This window comes from Leptinotarsa decemlineata, unplaced genomic scaffold (assembly GCF_025532065.1).
Source record: "Leptinotarsa decemlineata unplaced genomic scaffold, Ldec_3_MD MMD2_tig00026307_RagTag_RagTag, whole genome shotgun sequence".
Taxonomy (NCBI): domain Eukaryota; kingdom Metazoa; phylum Arthropoda; class Insecta; order Coleoptera; family Chrysomelidae; genus Leptinotarsa; species Leptinotarsa decemlineata.
This window is the reverse complement of record NW_027412681.1, coordinates 16,591,189-16,617,331: the sequence shown is the minus strand read 5'-3', so window position 1 is coordinate 16,617,331 and position 26,143 is coordinate 16,591,189. Positions and strand designations below refer to the sequence as shown.

The following is a 26,143-nucleotide window of genomic DNA, read 5'->3' as shown; positions in this document are numbered from 1 at the left end:
CAAAACAAGTATCATATTAAATTAAAACGATGAATATAATCAGTGGATGAATATATATGATTTTATTATACGTTTTTAAGTTTGTACATCTCAACCTACCCATTTATGATGATGCATTATTATCACAAACTCTCTTGATCTAGCTTCCCAATGAGAAGACTTCGCTCATATTAGAATTAGCATGGCGTCACTTTGCTTTCATTCGAACCCACACCGCAGGGGTAGCTATAGATCTGTGAACGTGTGTGTGAAATTTCAGCCCAATTACTCAAAATTTATTGGTTCAAATGTCAGTTCGAAGATATGTATCTTCCCAACTGAATAGCATACTGATAGATTGATTCAAATTAAAGCTGGCAAAATACATTGAAGTTATTGACAAAGACATTGCAATGAAGTGTGCAAGGTGACCAAAGGGAATGAAAAAAAAAGGTATAATGAATTCAAAACATTGACACTTTGGTCACCTTGCACACTCCATTGCAATGTCTTTGTCAATAACTCCAATGTATTATTTTGCCAGCTTTAATTTGAATCAATCTATCAGTATGCTATTCAGTTGGGAAGATACACATCTTCGAACTGGCATTTGAACCAATAAATTTTGAGTGATTGGGCTGAAATTTCACACACACGTTCACAGATCTATAGCTACCCCTGCGGTGTGGGTTCGAATGAAAGCAAAGTGACGCCATGCTAATTATAATATGAGCGAAGTCTTCTCATTGGGAAGCTAGGTCAAAAGAGTTTGTAATAATAATGGGTAATCATCATAAATGGGTAGGTTGAGATGTACAAACTTAATAACGTATAATAAGATCATATATATTCTACTACTGATTATATTCATCGTTTTATTTTAATATGATACTTGTTTTGCTGAAAGCTTTGTTTAAGGACGAAACACAAGCACTACAGGAAAATCCTCAAGGCGATTTCAGAGCGGTACCTGTACGAAAGTAGCGATTCACATTGGATTTGAATCGCTGGAGATTGAATCTATTTGGAAAAACGTTCTCAGGAAGTTTATTTCACATAAAGACAATTCTTCAGATGAAAGAGTTCTCAAGCAGTTGAGTTTGAGATGTACTGAAATGATCCTAAAAACGATGAGCAACCACAGTCCGTCCCATATTTCTGATATATACCGCTCTTGGTGAAATCAAGTGTGCCAAGTGACTTGAACACTTGCCGTGAAAGTATCTATAGAAGAGAGACTAATGTCCAACTTTTCCTCGATGTTCCAGACTATCAAAGTTGCACGTGATGTTCGCGTCTGCATTCAGGCGGGGGGCTCTTTTCTGGATGGAATACAGCAACTTCAGGATATGTTTGGGGGCAGAGCTCCATACACGAGAACAATAACCAAAAGAAGTTCTGATCTGAGCTTTATAAAGCATCAAACGTTGCTGAGGTGTGTACAGTTTTTTGGTTCGGAACAGAGTTCCAAGCTTTTGAAAAGCAGTGTCAATGTTTTGAATTCATCGGGAATGAAAAAAAAGGTATAATGAATTGAAATATTTTTCAGAGTGAAAGTAGGAGACAATTCTATTGAAATGGAAAATTGTGAAGGAGATGGATGTGCACCTCAGCCTCAAAATATATTGATCGAAGAAATTTTTCTAAATGATTATAGATACGATAATCATCAAAATGACATAATGCTGATCCAACTGGAGACTCCTGTTGAATTCAATGGTAAATTCAAATACAGTTCCTTTTTCAAGTCTGCTTCTGGATAATTTCACAGAATTTGAGTTGAACAAATACAGAGTTTTGAGTATGCACTGATTTTTCGAAGTAAATGTATTATTGAAAATGAAATTTTTTTACTGTTAAAGTATTTGAATTTTTCTGCAGGAAAATTGCACACATTGTACGAAAAGCAATTTACGAAATTTCATTTCAAAATATTCATTTTCTTAAAGGTATGTATATTTCTCCGATACACTTTCAGACAGATTTATTTTTATCATTGATGAATTGACTTATAACTATATTTTTAAATTGATTAAAATCATCGGTCTCAAAAACTTTATTATTACAAAAAACTTCAGGTGCTGAAAACTAGCAGTATCACACGTTATTTGAAATAAATATGTTTTTGAACTGCAAAAAAAATATATTATTTTTCATACTTTCCACATAAAATGAACAAGCGCTTTGTTCACTGCAACGATACAACATGTAACCGAATATACTGAATTCGAGCATGTGCATAATACTTCTACTATTTTGGGTGATTAGTTATCATTGTGTTGTTAACTCCCTCATCCCCAGCACCCCCTACTTCAAAATTTTCGACGGAACTACTATATTTGTGAAACATCATTTTGAAGGGAATTCAATCCCAAATACATAAATACATCGATGTACTGAAATTGAGGATCGATCAAGTATTGTTATAGTTATAATGAAAACTAAGTTTTATGAAGATATTTTTATGTTTCACCACCTAAAATGGGTACGCCACTGTATTGCAAAATGATATGCTTTCAGAAATAATAGTTTAGAAGATGATGCAGACGTTTTCATTGGAACAAAATTGTCGCCATGTGTTTTTGTATACGCATGTCTTTGTTTAAGCCTTAGTATATTGATGTATTGGATTAACGTCATTCAACAATTTAAAAACTTCCGAAAATGGTTTATACTATACAAGAGAGAATATCCATTGCAGCTGCGTATTTTGGAAATGGACGATGTGCTAAAGCTACGGCTCCAGAAGAAACCACATCATATCAGTACGTGATTCAATTGATGAATAAGTTCATGAAGTCGGAATCAGTGCTGAATAAAAACATGAACGAGAGAAGCCTATGAGAAATGAAAGGGTCGCTGTTTCAATTGTAGGACATGTAGTAATGGACAACTTCTAATATTCAAGATATTTCTGGAGTTTCTAAAAACAGCGTACATCAAATTCTGAAACAAGCAAAATTCCATGCTTATGAAATGCCGAATGAACAAGTATTAAATGAAGACGATCTTGACAGACTTACAGAGTTTTGTGAAATCATGAGTCATTTATTGATTGGTGATAATTATCGCTTCAATGTATGCTTTTCTGCCGAATCTTCCTTTTCTTTGAATACACATGTGAACAGGCACAACTGCAGATGCTGGAGTGACGTAAATCCCCATTGGTACCTACAGGAAAACTCATTCATACACTCCCCGGAAATTGAATGTTTGGGCTGATATTCTGGGAGACCATATTGTAGGTCCATATTTTATTGATGGTAACCTCAACGGACAAACGTATTTTGAACTTCTTGATACAACTGTGAAGCCCAGAATAACTCAGTTATTTGAAGACTCTGATGGTCTACTTGAAGGACAGCTGACCTTTCAACAAGATGGAGCTCCTCCATATTTTGTTGCACCTGTACGTCAATTTTTAGATGACAATTTCACAGGGAAATGGATTGGAAGGCGGGGACCAATAGAATGGCTGGCTAGATCTCATGATTCATCAACATTAGACTAATTTTTATGGTGTCATTCGAAATCCAAATTCTCTTGATGATCTATGCAGGATAATTGTGGAGTGTCGTGCAGTGACTCCAGAAATGTTCACATTTTGAACCTTTCAAATGATGTTTCCATTTTAGGTGATGAAAAATAAAAATATCTTGATATTGACTTGATCGATTCTCAATTTGAGTACACCGATGTATTTGAGATTGAATTCCCTTTAAAATGATGTAACATAAGTATAGTAGTCCCATTCTGAAGTAGGGGTTGCTGGGGATGAGGGGGTTGACAACACAATAATAATGTGTTCGATGAAAGTATTCCCTTGAAATAAAAATCGACGAGGGAGAGAGCGATATTCATTTTTTCACAAGTTCGCAGATTCGGGGGCTGACAAGTTTTAGTTGGGACACACTGTATGTGACCAAAAATATTTTGATGTGAAGTATTTCCAAGACGAATAGTAATTAGATCCACAGAACTTTATTCAGAACCGATTTCCGAAAACCCATCAACGACACGTGACTTGCCCCTCTCATATCATGTTATGCTAGTTCACTTTTGTTTTACTTCTACCACAAATGAAAAATAAAATATATTTAATATGTCATAGGATAAAATGGTAGTTTTGACAAGTACACACTTTCAATTGGTGCAACAATTCCAAACATTTTTGGGTTTGTTGTATCGTGATTATCTAAATATATCTCCCAAGTAAAATATCGGTACCTTCGAATTTTATAATGTTTGTTGGTGTTAGTGTGGACTGTGTTGTGGATGAATATATACGAGGTCTTTTAAAGAAATAAGGTGAATGTTCAGGAGAGCCAAGACCAAAGAAAGCACGCCAAGTTCAATCAAATGGCAAGGTTCTGCTCACTGTATTCTTCGATCACCGTGCCTAGTACATCAGAAGTTCATTTCACATTTTCGTACGGTCAATAATAAGCATTATCTTGAAGTTATGAGTCGCTTGCGAGAAGCAATACGTAGAAAACAATTCATGATTGTTTCATCACGATAATGCATCTGCTTACTGATCGTTGCTTGTTCGTATTTTTTTGCCAAAATTAACACCTCAACCACTGTATCCACTAGATTTGACCCTTTACGACTTCTTCCTGGGGGGTTTTGCAATGATTGGGGAGATGAAAACCTAATTGCTGAAAAATGAGTCCTTGAGGAGTTCAAGGATTAGAAAAAACGCTGGCACAAGTGTATTATATGTAAGGGGAAAGACTTTGGAGGGGACAGAATAGATATTGACAAATGAATAAATATTTTTTGAGGAAAATGAAAATTCACCTTATTTTTGAACTGACCTCTTACAATACCTCTCTATTGCAATAGAAACTTTTACCCACACCTTATCATTTTAAATACAGTTAATTTCCGAAACAAGGTTGAAAATATTTGATTCAATTATTTTTAGACTACGTGAAACCAGTTTGTTTGCCTCGTGGTAATCTTTTGGAAAATAACCTCATGGGAAAGTATTTCACGGTAGCTGGATGGGGAAGAACTACCAATGGAAATGATGGTAAATATTCCAAAAAACTGAGATATTTCTCTGGACCATTAGTGAACAATGATATTTGTGACCGAATATATAAACATCAAGTGATTGATTCCCAATACTGTGTTGGATCCAAAGAAGGTAAGAATGAGAAATTAATTGGTATAATACGAATTTGATGGTGGAATGAAACAAAATAAGAGATTTTTTATGAACTCTTCATTAACTTAAAGATCGATGCAGTGAGTTCGAAACTGGTAACAAATGCGTTAACACTTGAGAAACTCCAGAATATGGAAAAACTCAATATGAAAATATCAAAAGCCTTCGCAAAAATATCGACCAACTAAAAAAAGAATTCCGAGAAGTATATACCAGTTTCGATATCACTATATTGACAGCAACTTGGTAGATTAGAGATTCGAACTTGTATTGTCTGAATGGGTATAACATAATGTGAAACCATATATATATATATATATATATATATATATATATATATATATATATATATATATATATATATATATATATATATATATATATATATATATATATATATATATATATATATATATATATATACATATATATATATATATATATATATGTATATATATATATATATATATATATATATACATATAAATATATATGTATATATATATATATATATATATATATATATATATATATATATATATACCGGGTGTCAACGAATCTATTAGACAAGTCATAATTTCTAGACTATTAGGAGAATTGAAATGAGATTTGGTATAGTTGAATGGTATGTGGAGAGGAATGTTTTCACATATTTTTCACTTTCCGGTCACTTCCGGTTTCAGCGGAAATGGCTCCAGTTCTGAATTTTTAAATGGAACACCCTGTATATTGTAACATTTTTGGATTTCTGAGACAATTCTGGATCAGAAACTGACATTTCCGGAAGTTTTTCAGCCCACTTGATTTTTTCAGAGTCACTTTTAAAATTGCATCTAGGTGGCCATGATCGGACGTAAATTAATCTATGGACCTCAGGTGATATCAGAAAATTGCAATAGCGGAGTTTTAGTGACTAGTGTGTTGAATATGAATGAGACAAGTTTACAAAATAACATTTTCGTGTCTAACTATTATTTTTCAAATGGCGACCATTTTTTGACAAGCAATTTCCGAAAAAAGGATTTTTTGACGAATCTAACGTTACTAATTTATTTGCAATTGGATCAACAAATTTAACAAATTTAACTAATAATTTCAGCGATGCACTTAGATTTTTTGCAATATCCTAAGTTCTTGAAAATTCCACTATAGTAAATTTTCAAAGTGCATCCCTCCTTGTTCAAGACACATTTCAGCTCGTTCAATTGTTTCTCTCAACACGTTTTGTAACATTTGAGGCGATATACTTCTAAATGCCTGTTGAATCCTTTCTTCTAAGATTTCGAGAGTGGCTGGGGCTGTTGCATAGTAGACCCTTTCTTTTACATATCCCCAAATGAAGAAATCTAACACAGTCAGATCCGGTAAGCGGGCAGGCCACCGTACTGGACCGTTGGTTGCAATAACTCTATTATTAAAATGCTCTATTAAAAAATCAAGTACGTCTCTGCTATTATGGGGTGGTGCTCCATCTTGCTGGAAGTAAATTTGCCGTAAAACTTCTAAAGGCATATCATTAAGATGATCCTCGATTTCATTTTGAAGAAAACCCAAGTATCTAACCCCTGTTAACTGACCTTGAAACAATATTGGACCAATTATTCTGTTTCCAACGATACCAGCCCAGACATTGACGCCAAACCTTTCTTGAAAATTGCCCTCTCTCATTGCATGTTGATTTTGTTGGGCCCAGTACCGACAATTCTGCTTATTAAACATGTCATTATTTGTAAACCGTGATTCGTCGGAAAATAGAATGAAGTTGATAAAATTTGGGTTAACTCTATGATTTTGAAGCAACCAATCACAAAATACTACTCTTCTATTGCCGTCGTCAGCATACAAATGTTGATGTAACTGATATTTAAATGCTCGATATCCGTGCTTTTTCAGTATTTTTCTTGCTGATTCGTGACTTATCTGCATTTCTCTACTAATTTCTCTTAAAGAAACCGTTTTATCAACTTCTACCATAGCAAGAACGTTAATCTCAGTCTCCTCATTTATGACAAACCTCTGTTCTGCGTCTCGATTTCCCTCTTGCCTAAAACGACTCTCAACATAGGGAAAATACTGATGAGATGGGTGTTGCCGATTGGGATATCTCTGAGCATACAACTCAGCAGCTTTTCTTGAATTTCTGTGGCATTCTCCAAACAATAACAACATATCCACTTTTTCACTTTGAGTATACATTATTTCGACGAAAAATTAAACTAAAATTAACGAAAATCAAGAGAAACTTCTACTTTCTGCTCATAAAGCTTATGTCACTGTCATAACCTAGGTGAGCGTTTTGTTCTCCAAAGTGGACTTGATGGAAATAACCGCAAAATATTATGCATCATTCCTATCCATGGCACCCTTGACAAAAGTAAATGAATTTGTATCGAGTATTTTCCTCAGTAATATTTAATTTATGTTCTTATTTGTAATCCAATCGCAAATAAATTAGTATCGTTAGATTTGTCAAAAAATCCTTTTTTCGGAAAGTGCTTGTCAAAAAATGGTCGCCATTTGAAAAATAATAGTTAGACACGAAAATGTTATTTAGTAAACTTGTCTCATTCATATTCAACACACTAGTCACTAAAACTCCGCTATTGCAATTTTCTGATATCACCTGAGGTCCATAGATTAGTTTACGTCCGATCATGGCCACCTAGATGCAATTTTAAAAGTGACTCTGAAAAAATCAAGTAGGCTGAAAAACTTCCGGAAATGTCAGTTTCTGATCCAGAATTGTCTCAGAAATCCAAAAATGTTACAATATACAGGGTGTTCCATTTAAAAATTCAGAACCGGAGCCATTTCCGCTGAAACCGGAAGTGACCGGAAAGTGAAAAATATGTGAAAACTCTCCTCTCCACATACCATTTATCTGTACCAAATCTCGTTTTGATACACCTAATAGTCTAGAAGTTATGACTTGTCTAATAGATTCGTTGACACCCGGTATATATATATATATATATATATAAGTATGTATAATGTAGGTTTTCACGGATGGTAGAATAGGATGTGTTGTTTTTCCGGGTGTTCATCCGTTGTGTACTATTCGATAGTTGACGTTTCGCCATCATCTCAGATGGCATTATCAAGACGAGTTACTGCTTCGCTTCGAGAGGTGTAACTGATGTTAGGTTCTTCTTGTGGTGTTTTTATATGGTTTCGCTTGCGTAAGTTGTATGGATTTGTTACCTGTTTTTCCACCTGAGGGTTGTTGATGGCTTTTGGCGGTTCTCCTACCTGTTTTTCTACCTGAGGGTTGTTAATGGCTTCTGGCGGTTCTCCTACCTGCGATGGTTCATTATCAATTTGTGGTTGTCTTTGGTGGTTGTTTTTAATTATTGTTTTCCAAATCCTGTTTGTAGATGGTGTTGAAAGAGGGCAGAGGAGGTTTGTTTTGTTCTTATCGAGTTTTTGTGCTCCTGGGTTCTGGCAGATATACGCCTGTTATATATATATAATTGGTTAATTGTCATCAATTCATGTATACATAACAAATTCATCATGGAGTTTAACTTTTCTGATACATTTTTACTTATATGGACATTTTTAGAGGGAAATTAAAAATGTGCTATAAAAATTTTAACATGACTGGTGCAAAGTTTCAATCACTTGGCTATTTCCTTAAACAAACGTCAGTACCTTCAATTTTGAAAAAGCAGACACAACTCAAAAACTGCAAAGTATCAATAAAATTACTAGAGTGGAAATCACATTGAAATTTCAATATTCAGTATTTACAGATTATTTATAAACACTAACTAGGGCGGTAAGGATGCTTAATCACGTTGAATAAAAATTTTAAGTAGGTCTTGACAAACAGAATGCATGCTATGGTAGTGTCAAGTTGTTGATTTACTTGTCAAATTTTTAACAGTTATTGTTGCAATAATGTTGTCTCTTCAGGAAAGAACAGAAATAGTTATAATATGTGGTGAGAATACACCATACCGGCAAGTAGCTAAAGTTTTTAATGAACGGCATCCAGGAAAAAAAAGTTCAACATACTACCGTGTCAAGGATAATGTCGAAATTCAGAGAAACAGGATCCGTAGCAAATCAATTCAGAGAAACGAAATTCAGAGAAACAGGATCCGTAGCAAATCAATTTATGAAAAAGCACACTCCAAGTAAATATGATGAGGAGGCCCAACTTAACATTTGTTTAAAAGTTATTGAACACGGGCAAACGAGCATAACCGATATTATAAAAAATACCGATTACAAGAGAGAAATAGTTGGAAAAATTTTATTAAATTTTGTTATTAAAATTTTGGCCTTACAAGCCAAAATTTATTAACACATTAAAAGAACGAGATTTTGATGTCCGTTTGGGGTTTTCATTTTGGTTTCAAGGAGAGAGAAGAAAATGTAAAGTTTCCGCATAAAATTTTATGGACAGATGAGGCAACGTTCTCTTCAAATGGAACGGTAAGTTCTCAAAATTGCCGATGGTGGGCCTAAGAAATTCCCAGTTCCACAGTTGAATGTGGTGATCAGTATTCCTTTAAAACTAATGTATGGTGTGGGTTACTTCACGACCAAATAATTGCGCCATTTTTCTTTAGGGAAAATTTATCATCCGTCGGTTATCTCAACCTTTAAAATAATGAGATTAGTGAAGTTTTAGATAATATGCCTTTAAATATTAAATATGACCTATGGTATCAGCTTGATGGCGCACCAATACATCACACGATTGCTGTAAAACAGTCCCTCCAACAAATGTTCAGAGGCAAAGTTATTGGACGTAACTGGGAATATTATTGGCTACCTAGATCACCCGACTTGACGCCATCAGACTTTTTTTTGTGGGGTCACCTGAAACAAAAAGTGTACAACATCTGGAAAACACCAGAAGGACCATAATTTGTATTGAACGTGGAGGACGACATACTGAAATGTAGGCTATAAGAGTTTGACAACCTCATTTAGATCAATAAGTAATTTTTTGTACCCATTTGTATTTTCTATAATATTATTGTTGTTAAATTTAAGATTTATAATAATAATAATAGTTCTATCGAAATTATTTGCATTTATTTTTAGTTGCCTCTGTTGCAACTTCAATGTCTGTCCTGGAATTAATAGTATTTGAATTTTTAACTGTGTGACACATTTCTAAGAAAGTTCTTTTTTGAGTATTATTTTCTGAGTCTAAAATTTCAACATTCTCGAAGGAAAAAGCATGATCCAAATTTATGGTGTGATTAGAAAGAGAACATGACGGTTTATTACATCTTATGTCACTCTTGTGAGAAGTGATTCTGTCTTTTAATTTTCTACTAGTTTGTCCAATGTAAATCTTTTCACAACTGGACCATGGGATGGAATAAACCACATTGGATAGATTGATTATATCTTCTTTGTCTTTTAAGTTGGAAAAAAGTTTCTTAATAGTCTTCAGATTTTTGAAAGCTAATTTCACATGTTCAAATTGACTAAAAATTTTTTTAAGATTGTATGAGAGGCTACCTAGATGAGGTAACGAGAAATAGAATGTCATTTGTGGGGAATTGTTATTGTTAGTAATATTAATATTATTATGCAAATTATTATTTTGATACAAATTGTTATTGTCTAGAATTGTGTTCACGGAATATCTGTTGAAGAGTAGTTTATAAATGAGAGATTTTGGATAGCCATTTTGAAGAAACAATTCTGCAAGTTTTTTTAAATTTTGTGAACGAAGGCTGCTATGAGTAGCAGCGATTTTTCATCCCCAATATTAAATTTATTTTTTGTTTTTCCTGATGGAAAGAGTTATAGTGTAAGAATCTGCCAGATGATCCTGATTTTCTATTTATTAAGGAATTGTCCTTTCGCCTTATTAGTCGGGAATCTAAGAAGGGAACACTTCTGTTGGAATCCTCTTCCTCAATAGCGAACTGTACCAGTTCATCATAATGGTTAAAAACCTGCAGAATTTCATTGATTCCATTATGTGGAATACTGAGAATAATATATATATATATATATATATATATATATATATATATATATATATATATATATATATATATATATATATATATATATATATATATGTACAGTGTGACCCATTTAAAATGGAACCACCCCTGTAGAATGTGCATTTTTCAATCAATCTCAATTTTTTTTTTATTGAAATATTGAGCATGAAAAACTGTATCTTGACACTAACTTTCACAATTTTAGTTTCATTTCCAAGGCACTCTAAGGTTTTTTTTGTTTGTCAAAAACGGCAAAAGTTTATTAGGCAATTTTTGTTTTCAAATTTGACTACACCACTGGATTCGTAGTCGTTATAAATCAAAACTGTCAAATTTTCATTAAAAAATATTTGTTTATAACGAAGTTACAACAACTTCAATTTTGGAAACAAAGTATTTGTTTGTAATTTTTATTCAGATTATAGACATATTTGAGATCTGACAACACTGTCATCACCAAGTAGAACACCAGTGAATTTGTACAGTGAAAATCCGAAGTCAACAGCTCAATGCGTTCTACAGTTATAACTCCTGAAAATATGGTAATGTGAGAGATTTGTGGTGCAAGCTTTTTGTAATAAAAATCTGACTACGTCACTGGATTTGTGGATATTATTATTATTATAATCTGAGGATATTTGAACTATTATTGGCTGTTTTTGGCTAGGAAAGGCGTAGAATTCTCCAGAGCGTTCACCATATTAGCTAAGAATCGAGAAAAACGTCATAGATTGTTACGTATACATTTTTTTCATGTAGCTGTATAAATTTTCTGTGGGTGTATGTTATATGCAGAGCCGTACAAAGTGAGTTCTCTAGTATGGGTATTGCATATTCTCAACTGAGTAATGGTTCTTATTTTACAAATTTCAGATGAAGATATTTCGACGGTTCATTATGAATTGTGAAGTACAAGCAGACAGACGTGAATAGTAGTGGTAAGCTGAACCAAAAATGATCCTTGTGTTATTTGCCGTGATAGTTTTCTAACAAATATCATTTATTACACCTGATGTGAGATACAGAAATGTGACTCCATGATTCAGATAAATTTATAAATTCAATTTGTTGCAGTACTTGTTTTGTCCAACTGTATGGAATATCAGAGTTCGATAGTTTTAATTACCGCAAAAAAATTTTGTTAATCGTGAGTTATCCGTACTGATAATATTTATCAGCCAGTTCAATGTTAGTTTAAATATATTGTAGATTATTTTGACTCGACCGGTTTTTATTGGCGATAAATACATGTGAGTTCTTAGGGAGCATTAGAAGATGATTATAAATGTGAAGTTGAACACGTCGTAAAATATTAGAGTTCCTGGAACCCCAAATGGGAAGACGAAAATTTCAAACGAGAAGACAGTTAGTCGTGACGCTAAAAACTACTGCTTTAAATAATTTCATCCAGAACCTGACAGTTTAGCATCTACAGCTCGGCTAGGTTTCTCTGCGGTAAACAGTACCATTTCTCTGTAAAAGATGATGAATCAAACGCTACCCTTGAATAAACAATTATTTATCACTTCAAAAGTATACCGATTATTCGACTTTCTGGATAGAGGACAAATTGCCACCTCAGGCAAAACGACAAATTAACTGTATTTAAACATGCATCCAAAGAAGGTACTATCTTTATCTCATTATAAAAAACACAAATACTGGGCGACACTTGAAATTATTAACCAAGAGTATATTGGAGGCGACATAATTCCATAAAAACAAAGATAATTCCAATTGGAAGAAAGAGGAATCAAAATAACTGAAATCTGGCTACTTGTTCTAAATGGCACCCAAATGAAGTAATTTAATGGGGTGATTTTCGTCAAAACTGAAAATAGTGTGAAAAAATTAACATCTTATGCATAGAAAATGTACATCATTCACTAGATGTACCTCTAGATCTAGAATATATCAATGTCTGTAAATCGCAAAAATTTATTAACATTGGGTCGCTTGAACATTCAATCTTTCGTTTGTTACAATGAATTGATCAATTATAAAGTTCAACATGATTTTGATAGTCTCGAAATATCTGGGATATGGCTTAATAACAGTGTTGACTCAAATAGAGTAGCAATGGACAATTATGTGATCATAAGGAAAGAGCAAAACACAGGCTCGAAGGGTGGTAGAGTCCTATTGTATGTGCCCAGTAAACTTCAGTATCAAGAAATAAATGTTTCAGATGAAATAGAATAATTATTTGTAAAAATATCGTAAAAAGAATTCAATTTTGTACTAGGTGTTACAAATAAACCACATGATTTATCCTATAAATATTATATTGACTCGTTAGAGTCGATATGTCATATTCCGTAATCTCATATTCCAAAAATATTATCTGCTTTCTTATTAGTCAATGGGCTATGCTTGAAGACTGGCAATAAACAAATCTAAAGCAAATGGAACTTCAAACGTTCAAGCCAGTCTCTATATACCTACACAGTAGGTTTAATGGACTGACGCCTATCAGAAAACAACTACTCCCCTGGCTAATACCACGAAGGGCGTTGGATTATATCAGACAGGCGTCAGTGCAGGAATCTTCACAGAAAATGTCCTGCATATGCAATTGGCAATACAACTGAAAGAGTCGACCTTCAATTATGGAACGGGCACACTTGCAGACCGGTTTCGGGCTTATTAGCCACTCATCAGTGCAAGATAGTGACCATCATCGACCTAAAGTCAATGATATTCCACAATTGAAAATCGGAATTCTTTCAGAGTATTTCATTCCTCTTCCGAAGTTGGAGCGAACATCAAAAATGTCACTCCATCTAGTGGACGAGGAACTAACCAACTGCACATCCGTAATTTGCCCGATTCCTCTAAATAAGGAATAAAAACTTTCTTATTAGTCAATGGGCTATGCTTGAAGACTGGCAATAAACAAATCTAAAGCAAATGGAACTTCAAACGTTCAAGCCAGTCTCTATATACCTACACAGTAGGTTTAATGGACTGACGCCTATCAGAAAACAACTACTCCCCTGGCTAATACCACGAAGGGCGTTGGATTATATCAGACAGGCGTCAGTGCAGGAATCTTCACAGAAAATGTCCTGCATATGCAATTGGCAATACAACTGAAAGAGTCGACCTTCAATTATGGAACGGGCACACTTGCAGACCGGTTTCGGGCTTATTAGCCACTCATCAGTGCAAGATAGTGACCATCATCGACCTAAAGTCAATGATATTCCACAATTGAAAATCGGAATTCTTTCAGAGTATTTCATTCCTCTTCCGAAGTTGGAGCGAACATCAAAAATGTCACTCCATCTAGTGGACGAGGAACTAACCAACTGCACATCCGTAATTTGCCCGATTCCTCTAAATAAGGAATAAAAACTTTCTTATTAGTCAATGGGCTATGCTTGAAGACTGGCAATAAACAAATCTAAAGCAAATGGAACTTCAAACGTTCAAGCCAGTCTCTATATACCTACACAGTAGGTTTAATGGACTGTGAAGATTCCTGCACTGACGCCTGTCTGATATAATCCAACGCCCTTCGTGGTATTAGCCAGGGGAGTAGTTGTTTTCTGATAGGCGTCAGTCCATTAAACCTACTGTGTAGGTATATAGAGACTGGCTTGAACGTTTGAAGTTCCATTTGCTTTAGAATATTATCTGCGTTGGAGACGTGAATGTTAATTTCCTCAGTAAGAATTTCTCACCAGTGAAATACTCCAATTCAACGCTTTCCTCTATTGAAATGAATCAACTTGTTTAGTGAGGCAAGATATATAACTCCTACATCTCAATGGTGAAAAAATAATGATGATAATGATAATCCACGATCATACTTTCCGACAACAAGAGGGTCGTGGATTTTTAATCAAGTTTGAAGTGTCTACATGACAAAACGGTATTGGACAGAGCCTGTGGAGTTATCATGAATTTGGACTCCCATCTTTAAGAGAGCAGAAATATTAGAAATTCTGTTCAAGGCAACTGAACGAGCGGTGAATGAACTTAATTTACTCATTAACACTGAACGAGGTGACGACAACTTTGTCATCGAGTTGGAACCCGTTCAGTAAAAATTACACATCGAAGCCAGATATTACTTCATCCCTGCGGCTAAACAAAGGGGTCTTTCCCAGCAATGCCGAAGACCTCGGCCCATCAAAGCACTGGACATTTTTATTGCTCAGATGTGGTGGGCTGAAGTTGGAAGCTGAGTGATTCCTCAAGGGCTGCCAGGATGACACCCTAGTCGCGTGATGAGTCTAAAGGTTCTTGACACTAGGTGTAAATCCTGTGAGGCAAAATCATACCGGCTAGCCGTAGAACAGCAGATATTTTGGTAGAAGAATGCAGTAGGCTATCATTTTCGACTCATTGCGGTTGCTTTTTTAAGAATAAAACGCAAGCACCATAAAAAAATCCTTAAGGCGCTTTCAAAGCGGTGCCTGTGCGAAAGTACAGTGCACTAAAGTGCTCTGAGTTTTGAAAATTTTGCCAAGTAAATAACTTCAGTGTATACAAATTTGATAAAATTATAATGTCTACGGATTTTATCTTGAATTAATATACACTGAAGAAATTGCCTGGAAGCAAGATTTTTTAAATTTTAGGATTCCAAACATTTTTATTGATAGAGCTTAGTGTACGAGATATATATTATACTGAGGTCATTTCCAGAGAAAAGAAAAAATTATATAAACTCAAAAAACTGGAATCATCGGAAGGAATAATTCGTTGAGGTTAGACTCTCAACTCCCTACATTGAAGGTTAATGTACTGATACCTATAAAAAAATAACTACTTCCCTGGCTAATACAACGAAGGGCGTTGAATTATATCCGCAATAGATTTTCAATTATTGGAACATACTCGCAGACCGGTTTCGGGCTGTTGGGCCACTCGTCAGTGCAAGGTAGTGTATATCATCAACATAAAGTCGATGATTTCCGATAATTGAGAATCGCATTTCTTCAGGGTATCATTCCTCGAGCTAGGCTGAAGAGGACAACAAACAACAGGTTTGTCGTCGCCCCATCTGCCTGTGAACGAGGTAACCAACCGCAAATCCGAAATTTGCTCAATTCCTCGTATAAGAAAAGAAAACTTTTCACATATAGTCAGTGGGCGGGCTATAAATCAAATCATCTAAAAGAACAATTTGTTCAGGCTATCAGTCTCAACTCCCTATAATGTAGGGAATTGAGACTGATGCCTATCAGAAAACTACTACTCCACTGGCTAATACCACGAATGGCATTAGTCCATCAACCTACGAATTCTTCCTTTAGACGATTTGATTTATAGACAGTCTTCAGGTATGCTCAATGACTATAGGTGAAGAATTTCCTTTCGGTATACGAGGATATGCGGTTGCTTACCTCGTTCACAGGCAGATGGGGCGATGATAAACCTGTTGATTGTTGTCCGCTTCAGCCTAGTTCGAGGAATGATACTCTGAAGGAATTCGATTTTCAATTATTGGAAATCATCGACTTTATGTTGATGATAGACACTACCTCGCACTGACGAGTGGCCAAACACCCCAGAACCGGTCTGCAAGTGTGTTTCAATCGGTCAAACTGGTCTAGTGCATTCAATGGTTGTGAAACTCTATAAACGCAGCCTAACCTTATATTATTCCATTATTTTTAGGCATTGAGCGAAATAACAGATTATAAACTTACTTTTGAATCGTGTTCGGCAATTAATTTTCAATTAAAAAATATGTAGTCAACCTTAATATTTTTTCGTCTGATTCAGTCATCGTTAGTTTTATTCCATAAGATTCGTTTCTTTGTCGAATTAGCCAATTTGAGTGGAATTTCTTATACCTACTGATACCTTCTCTGTCATTAAATTGTTAAACCGCTTTCAGTAATACGTGTTTAACCCAACAATTTCGGTCTTATACATTCAATCGTCTTTTCAAAAGGTTCAGAAACTTCATACTAGTTAGATTACATTGGATATTATTAAAGATATTAAAAAAAACGATGAGATTACCTTCAAAAATGTCATATTAATTTCACCTGTGATAACTTTCGAATTTCAACAAAAATGATACTAAATGTATGTTATTTCCATTCTAGGAAAAGATTCGTGTACTGGAGATTCCGGAGGACCACTAACTAGAGCTTTCAAAATTGATGGAAAAAAACGAAGCTACACATTCGGAATAGTCTCCTACGGTCTGAAAGATTGTGGAGAGGGTCCAGGAATATATACCAGAGTTATTTCATTCCTGCCATGGATTTTAGATAACATTAAGAAATATTAGTTGTCTTTTGAATGATTCCAAAACAAAAACACTCCAATAAAGTTTGATTTTGATTCTAAAAACATTATTATTGAATGGTATGCAGAAACATTCATAGTAGAAGTTCCTTCTTGGTAATCGAAGATTTTTTCGGGAACCCTCAAAGTTCATTTATATCACTTCAAAAATTAATTATTCAAGTCTAACAAAGTTTTCTGAGCCTTCGTAGTGAATATTTCATATACTTATATAAATGTGAAAGTTTGTGAGGATGGATGTATGTATGTTTGTGGCTCTCTTACGCCTGAACGTATTTAGAACGGATTTAGATGAAACTTAACATAAATACAGCTTATACATTAGAATAACATATAGGCTACAATTTACAAAGGTTTGTGTGATTTTGGTCATATTATGACGAAACGTATTAAGTAAGTCAGAAAAATTCTTGCTCGCTGAGAGCTATCTTGGCGTGCCCTGCCTATACTCGTACCGTTGTAGTTACATGCAGATAATGTACCGAGAGATTGTTTATCTTGAATAGTTTTGAATAAAAGTCCACGATTTCTCATGTGGTAGTCACTATATGCAAATTCACATTTTAGAATATCTGTCAAATTCTTATGCAAATTGATACAATTTTCGTTTTTAGTATTCAATATAGATGAACTTTGTCTTTAACACTAAGTAATTTGGACGAATCGTTCAAAAGTTATCACGATAGGTAACATAATTCGATTCTCGAAGCTATTCATTACTTAATGCAGTTTAGTTACTGTATTTTTAAAGTGGAAAAATAAATTTATAGCTGTTGCCCGCTGTTATATTTACGTACAGCCGAAGCTACTGAACCTAGAATCTCGAAATATGCAGGTAGGTTCTATGTAAAGCGTAAATAAGCATCAAGAAAGGGAATCAGGAATTTCGACCCCCCAAGTATAAAAAATAGGGGTTCAAAGATTTTAATGAATTTTGTCAGTTTTGAAGCTGGAAACCTGAAGTTTTGAGTTTGTAACAATTTGTTTGAAATGATGTGTCACGAAACTCAATGTGACAGACCAAATTCTATGCGGGCGAAGCCGCGGACAACAACTAGTATTTCTGTTGTTGAAAATGCGTTTTCGACCAATTTCAGAGAATTCAAAAAATTTCATTAAACATCGGTTTTGTAGTGGCGTACTATTTAAGAGTATAATTGCATCTATTTTCTTCCAAAATTATATTACTGTACATATATATCGAAATTGGTTCCATATTTAAACTCAGCTTATCCATGGATCGATTTTTGCAAAATAATAATAAAAAAAACCAATTCTGGGAGGAGAAGTTATTGATGATGATTTAAAAAAATATATTCATAATTCAAGTTCGTTTGAAGGTGATTGACAAAGTTTCATGATGAATATCATCAATTCGGACTTCCATTGTCTGAAATTATATAAAATAATTTGAAATACCTAAAAGAAGCAATACAAATAATCAATTGAAAACAATAGCTAAAAATAACAATTATATTAAGCAACATAAACCCTGAAATAAAATTACAGTTGAATGAAATACAAGTGAAAAATAGGACAATTAAATGAACGAAATGAAAAAATTAGTAGATTCCAAGCCAAGGTACTTCACAACGCGACGTTTCGATTGTGGATACTAACAATCGAAACGTCGTGAAGTAACTTGGCTTGGAATCTCCTAATATTTAAAAAAATATTCTGTTCAACTGCTCTATTTTTCACTTGTATTTCATTCCACAGTAATTTCATTTCAGATTTTTTCTGCTGAATATAATTGTTATTTTCAGATATTGTTTTTAATTTTTCATTTGAAATGGTTTTTTCAAGGATTTCAAATCATTTTATATAATATTGGACAATGAAAGTCCAAACAAATGAAATTCATTGATAATTCATATTAATTCTTGAAATACCATAGTATTATTCAGTAGCGCACGTGCGATACTTCCAATGGATATTGGATATCAGAATTGGATTATCATACCTAAATACTGGAATTGAGTACAGCATCAAAAATTTGGGAATCAGAATCAATAGAAGCACCTACATAAACGCGATTGAAAAGATCAAATGTTTTTTTCACTCCCATGTAGAAGAAGGTAATTCGAAAACCAAAATGCGAAATGAACTTTTTACAAAAATTTTTCTTTAGGTTTCAAGGAAAGTTTGACATGATACAAATACAAATTTCAACTCTTCTTTATTCAACACAATATTTATATGGGCAAAAAACAAACAGATAGACAGATAAACAAATAAATTGAAAAATGAACAATAATACAGAAATAAAAAGAACACGAAAACAGAATAACAGTAAAACAAGCGAACAGGAAAACGTACGAACATACAAACAGGCAAATAAATAGATGAACCGAAACAGATAGACAAGCAAGAAAATATGTGATGGAATTGGCCGTTACTTGAGAAGAATCCAAGACTGAACTGTTTTCAAAAGCGCAGTTGTAAACTGTTCAGTGAAAATCTCACAATTGAGTGTTACTTCAAATCCACAAAAATATTGTTTCAGATTCTATTGCGTTAATAGAGATGTACAGAGTGGGCCACATTGGACATTTTTAAAGGGAAACTCCATTTTTCAAAATAGATAGATGAAAATTGATGGCTGTTATTCAGTCAAATTTTATGACGAATTCATTGGTGAAAACCGCATATCGATATCTATCTTCGTTTCTGAGTTACAGCACGTTTTTCAAAAATGTGCATTTCAGAAAATTTGCTGTAACTTTTTTCTTGTCGAAAATTTATTTCTTCTATGAAAATATTCCCAAAATCTTTTGTACGTAGAATTCAATGGTGTAAAAATGAGATATCAATAGTTATTGATGGAAAACTATTTTTAATGGTACACCTTGTATATTCCTGCATATTTCAAAAATGTAGCAGAATTTATATTTTAATGAAGTCCTCTTTGAGATACAGAGCTTTTAGGCTTTCTCATGTAGACTTTGAAACGCATACTTTGATCAAGTAGGCTTTGGACGATGCGGCTATAAAAAAAAGACGCTCTTCAACTAGTGGTTTTTGTTCAATTTCCAAATAAATTCGCAATGAAGTATGAGAAATATTGAAAATGGAATCTGTTTTATACAAACCAAGGAAAATGCAGAAGCAGGAAACAATTTGTATTACAAGAGGTATCCAGAGAGAAGACAACCTTTTACAGACATTTTCGCAAGATTACGACACAACCTAATTGATGGTGGTCAATTTTAAAAGAGAAGGCCAACATTATATGAATCAAATAGGTATAAGGAGGTGGGAGAAATAGTCATTTTAGGAGCTGTTGAAAATAATCCCAAAACGTCAACCGAAATAAATTTGAAAATATCATTAGATCAACCAAAAATTAACGTTAGGAGGATTTTTGAAAAATTTCAAGCCATATAGGACCAGGAGGATTTATCAATTGTCACCAATTTTTTGGCTGCAAATTTCGGTAATAATTGGATAGCCAACCAAGGACCCAACCATTGGCCGTCCTGGTCACCGGACCTAATGCCTATGGTTTACCTCTGGGGGTGGTTGAGAAATTTCATTTTTGAGTTGCCGACCAATTCTAGATACGAATTGGAAGAGGCAGTGATGCAAAGTTTTGCTTCTCTCACTCCTATTGAACGAGGCGGGTTGGCTGTCCTTGTTCTTCTTTTACTGCCTGAACCACTGAGCATGCTGTTTTCGGCGAGCGCATTGGCTTGGGATGTGGGGGTGAGCAAACTGGACATCGGATGCCTGCTTCCACGTAGCCCCGCTGGATACGGAAATGACAGAATCACTTGTGGTTCTTTTATTCCCTAACTGAATGGCAGCCCAACGATGGCTCAATCCTAAGGTGTGTGTATCCGTGCCGAGAGGAACCATCGAGATACCGGACGCCCTCTCGTCGTAGCATCTCCTTGTCACGGTAATGCGGGACTCCAACTGATCTCCCTGTGAATTTAATTCAGGAGCGAGTCTACAGAGAAGATGAATGTCGAGTTCACGATTCCAACTAACCTCCCTATAAATTCAATTCAGGAGCGAGTCTACAGAGGAGATGGATGTCGAGTTTTCGACTCCAACGGACCTCCCTGTAAATTTAGTTCGGGAGCGAGTCTACAGAAGAGATGGATGTCGAGTTTACGATTCCAACTGACCTCCCTGTAAATTCAATTGAGTTGCGAGAGCTTCTCAACTCCCCAACTCCTGATCCAACAACTGAACCTTAAAAAAAGGTTTGGTGGTGCAGTCAGGAAACGACTGAGTCATCCCCTCAAGAGCGTTGTATCTTATAAAACTGCCTTGCACCAAATTCTTGAGCGGCATACACATAATCTGTCTTAGGTGGGGGGAACAACCCCCCCATGAGCAGGTTAGCAAACATTCGCGCTCAAGTGTTGATTCACCAAAACCAGAGGCGAAAAAGCCCTGCACGGCTGAATCTAAGCCATCGTCAGGTGTAGCTGATGTGCAAAAACCCTCACATGGGTAGGTTTTCGTGGGTATCAAGGTGGGAATCTTGCAACTTGACTATCCGACTACCTCATTAACAGAGCATATACTTTGTGCCCGCCCCGCTGGGGACCGAATCAGGTCTTTACAGTTCGGGAGAGCCGTACTCTTACCATCTGAACTGTAATATGTGTGAGCCACAATAAACCCTTGCGGGTTGCGGTGGAGGGTCGAATAGACCCATTCACTTTGGACCTAACCTAACCTAACCTATTGAACTAATTATATCGGCAAAAAATGTTCAGAAAAGGTGCCGCCTGTGTGTAGGAGAAGCTGGTGGACATTTCGAATACCTTCTTCGGAAGAATATATTTCATTGTTTGTTTTTTATCATTACTATTATTGTTGAAGTTGTATTTATTAGTAGTAAATATAGTATGAATTGTTATCAGTTTTATTGGAACTGCTGAGAAAAGCTTTTTTCAACATTTGATATCTACTATTGTAGAATTTCTTTCTGTTTTATCGCTGCTTCGTCCAAAGCCTACTTGATCAAACTGCGCTTTGCAAAAACCTAAAAGCCCTGTATTTCAAAGATGAATCTAGCAAAAAATCGAGTGTGCTACATTTTTGGAAAGGGTATTTTGAGCTCTATTGAAATATGCAGGAATATAAAATATAGGGTGTCTCATTAAAAAAATAGTTTTCCATCAATAACTATTGATATCTCATTCGGAAATACATGTTTTTTACACCACTGGATTCTACGTGAAAAAGGCGTAAAAAATTAGTTTCATGGAAAATTACGATATGAGCAGTAGTTTCGAAATTATGACAAAATTAGACTTCCCCATATTCGTCGTTATTTAGTGAACTATTGAAGCTAGTTTTGCATAATTAAAAAAAAGTAGTCCCATACAGTTTTTCGTCACTGATATTTTATGAAAAATGTCAGAAAATACCTTTTCTCGTAGCAGACAACTTGTTTATCCAAAGAGATGAGACTATTGTTGTGGAATTGGCCGCGGTGGTAGTGTGCCCGATTCACGATCGGAAGGCCGATGGTTCGATTCCCACCTCGACCAGATGTTTTTCTCGAGAGAATTTATCTGGTTGAAGCTGGGATGATTCTGCAACCGGGTTAGAAATCACACGTTAAAAGGTGAGACCTCGTTAGTCCTTAGCTCGCACAAGTTTCTCAACTTCTGAGAGTTGTCGTTCGTATGGGGGCGACAGCTGATTAACGGAAAAGCAGATTTTTTTTCATGGTTATTTCGGAGAAGTTTTTCAGGATATACTTCTTTTTATATTCTATCGACTGTCTGTCTGTGTACAAGGCATAATCAGATGATTTCCGAAAATTTTCCATTGAAACTTGCGTTACGTGGTCAGCAAGGCGGCTAGTCTCAGCATGGCTATGGGAGGGGGTTAAGCGGCGTTGCTAACATCCTTGGCTATACGCCTCCTTCTAATGGGGCACAATTGTAATTGTGAATATTTTGTATATTATATATATCGGTGGTATTTTTAAGTGTTATAAACTAAATAGTAAGTTAAACTACCAGTTTGATGTATACGTCGTGCGAGATTATATTTCTAGGTAAAATTTGTTTGTAGACTAGTCAGATACATTTACACATGGTATTTTTGTCGCTCATAAGAAAAAGTGATGTATTCAAACGTTCTCAAAAGAAATTGATGAAATTTTACTATATGACATCGATATTTCATAGTGTGTATTTGTATCCACATACATTTGAAATGGAGTAAGTTCTTGAAAAATATGATGGAAACGTATTCAAGAAACACTTTATTGTGAGATTTTCACTAAACAGTTTTATAAAAACGCAACACGTGTTTCGTCATACAATGACTGCTTCGGGCGTGTCTTTACTAACTACATTCTACATATTCAATGCTTAATATACCTAATTTCACAATTTGAAGTATCCATATCTCAATTACCTGAGTTTTACCTGAGTTTGTTATGAATTAAATTACCTGTGTTTGTAATGAATTAAATTACCTGAGCTTATGTCCCAGTTTCCACATTTGAAAAGATATTTAGTAGCAAGAAGTTATTCAATTCTAATTGATCATTCAGTAAATTAGTCGAATTCTTGAATCTATTGATTTCTAAACATTCTAAGAGATTGAGTTTCAAACGTATCTCTTCTGAATGTAACACGTCGTATTCATGATCAAACGCATGTGCTTCTGCTAAAAGGTGGTTTGCAAATGTGGAATTGGTCTTTCTATTTACAAAACTACTTCTATGTTCTTCAATTCTTTGGGAAAATGTTCTCCCTGTTTGGCCAATATATAGTTTTGGGCAAGACCCATAAGTCAACTTATATATTCCTGATCTATCCGACACCGAAGTTTTTCTTTGTTCTTTTCAATAAATTTACTCAGACTATTATTCATTCTGTTAGCTACGTTTATACATTCTTTCTTCAAAAAAACGGGCAATATTATTGGTGGGTTCACCCAAATATGACATTGTCCTATAACTGACGTTATCGCATCTTGAATTTGGGTAAGCCTGGTCCATGGCTTGCCTTTGTAGTTTTTTGGAAAGGATGGAGTCCATAATATTTATCTTATAACCGTTGCCGACCGCGATGCGTTTCATCAAATTCAGCTCTCTCTGGAAATTACTCTCAGAAAGTGAAATATCAAATAGTTTGTGAAGCATACTATTGAATAAAGCAACTTTATGCTGATAAAGGTGTGTGGAGGAATTATATATGATAATGTCCGTGTAAGATGGTTTGTGGAAAATTGCAAATTCATGTTCATTGTTATTTTTCGTAATGATTAAGTCAAGGTAATCTATTGAATTATTCACCTCCCTTTCAGTGGTAAATTTTATGGATGGTTGGATGGAACTGACATTTTCAACGAACTTGCCTAATTGCCTATCTTTACCAAAACATAGACTAGGATATCATCTAGGTATCTAGGTTCTGAACCAGTACAAGAAACTGTTAGTTAACTGATTATTATAATTTCATACTCTATGTTATCCATGAAAATTTCAGTCAGGAAAAGACTCAAAGGATTCCCCATTATTACTCCTTTACTGCCTGAATAATATTTTTCGCCAAACTGAAAATAATTTTGAGGTAAACAAATAGTAAGTAAATCTAAAATTCCCTCTTTCATGAGTGGATTCACGTGTTTTTTGTCTAAGAGACGCTCAACCAGTCCAATTGTTGCAATTGGCGGAATACTGGGAAATACATTTTGGACATCAAAAGATAATTATTTCATATTATCAGGAAGAATTTCGTTAATAATATTATTCACTAATCGATAATGATAGTTGTATTTGCATTTATTTAATTTATATGGATTAAGTATGAGGAAAGGTCTTCAGTGTTTAAATTTTTCCTTAATGTGATCTTGATATAGTTGGATATGTGAAAGGCTTCTCTGAAATCTACAAATTTTGGACATTCAGCTAGGCCGTGTTTAACGTTTACAGTTCTGCGGCAGGAGTGGCATTATGGATGGTGTGGTGAAAGGTGCGAAGCAAAAAGTGTTAGTGTGGAAGACTTGGGTATCCTTTTCGCAGACGTGATAAATTTGTTTGATATTTTTTACTTCTTAGATTCGATTTCAGCGAGTTCGGAGTGTGATTTGTTTCGTTTTGCTTGCATTTCTTTGTATATGATCTGCCGAATCAAGTGCTTGCCATCTGAGGAATGAATATTGTACTAATTTTGGTATAAGCTTACTTTCTGATTGAACGACTGATTGAATGATAATTTGACTGAACCACATGGCCTCAATCCAAAAATGTATTTTCTTGGCTATAAGCCTATTTTGTTTTATATAAGTCAAATATTACAAATATGCAATTTACTTAATTTGATACTTCCTGTTGCCTGACAGGTAAGTAATCTCAAACAATTTTTTCAAATTTCTTAACCTTAAAAAATTTTACAACTTCAATTATCACTAAATTCCCTTTTCAACTAGATCACTTACTTTCAGGCGAGCACTGATGATGACGAAAGTCGAAAGCGATTTGCAAGAATTTTAAAAATTATACACTTTAATACAAAAACCTCTTCGATTCATTAACTCAAATGAGTGTATTCAGCTTTCCCAAATCTTTTTAAATATATAGGAATATTTTGCAGCTACAAAATCTGGGAAAACCCAGAACAGACCCATTGTGAATCGTTAGAAAATATTTTGTGGTAGAGTTTTCTCTCGAAGAATATTATTTTGAAAACGTTTATAATGATTACATGAAAATATGGGAAATAAATATGAATGTAAACAGTAAACGACA

At 34.6% G+C, this 26,143-nt stretch overlaps 1 protein-coding gene across 1 annotated transcript in view; it reads left to right on the top strand.

The window, feature by feature from the left end:
• Positions 1-17,424, top strand: part of LOC111513083 (transmembrane protease serine 9) — a 54,929-nt gene extending 37,505 nt beyond the window's left edge. Inside the window, exons 8-10 of the mRNA XM_074181117.1 lie at positions 1,529-1,698; positions 4,910-5,134; positions 17,205-17,424. Coding sequence (XP_074037218.1) covers positions 1,529-1,698; positions 4,910-5,134; positions 17,205-17,392 — 583 coding nt within the window. The 3' untranslated portion in view covers positions 17,393-17,424. The remainder of the gene's footprint in view (positions 1-1,528; positions 1,699-4,909; positions 5,135-17,204) is intronic.
• Positions 17,425-26,143: the final 8,719 nt, after the last annotated feature.